This window comes from Nestor notabilis, unplaced genomic scaffold, assembly GCF_000696875.1.
Source record: "Nestor notabilis isolate BGI_N333 unplaced genomic scaffold, ASM69687v1 scaffold15173, whole genome shotgun sequence".
Lineage (NCBI taxonomy): Eukaryota > Metazoa > Chordata > Aves > Psittaciformes > Psittacidae > Nestor > Nestor notabilis.
The window spans coordinates 5508-5929 of NW_009920692.1; the positions used below are offsets into that span (position 1 = coordinate 5508).

General features: G+C 57.3%; 1 protein-coding gene across 1 annotated transcript in view; it reads left to right on the plus strand.

The window, feature by feature from the left end:
- Positions 1-104: 104 nt before the first annotated feature.
- Positions 105-422, plus strand: part of LOC104402823 (clustered mitochondria protein homolog) — a 12274-nt gene continuing 11956 nt past the window's right edge. Inside the window, exon 1 of the mRNA XM_010010805.1 lies at positions 105-417. Coding sequence (XP_010009107.1) covers positions 105-417 — 313 coding nt within the window. The remainder of the gene's footprint in view (positions 418-422) is intronic.

Genomic DNA, 422 nt, shown 5'->3' on the forward strand with positions numbered 1-422 from the left:
GCTGTGCCGCGTGGGAGGTTGGCCCCGTGGGGACTTCAGTGTATGTGTGCCAACAAAACTAACTCTGCTGATCCGGTGCTGCATGAGCCAGGCTGCTCGTGACAATGGGGAACAGCCTCTTTGCAAACTGCTGCAGGCACATCACCGACCTCATCTTCCAGACTCACAGCTCTAACTCTGCCGACGAGAGGGCTCCCCTCTTACCAAAGCCTCCCACAAGCTGCGCCACCGGCCCGGAGATGCCAGCAGCTGCCCCATGTGCTGGGCTCTATCCAGACATCATCCCCAGTGAGGTGGTGACTGGAAGCCTTCATAAGTGCACCCAATACATCCAAGACCTATCCAAAACCAAGGATGAAGAAGGCACAGTGACAGTGAGTGATAAGAGCTCTTTGAGAGCCGTTGCTGGCGCTGCCGGCCTG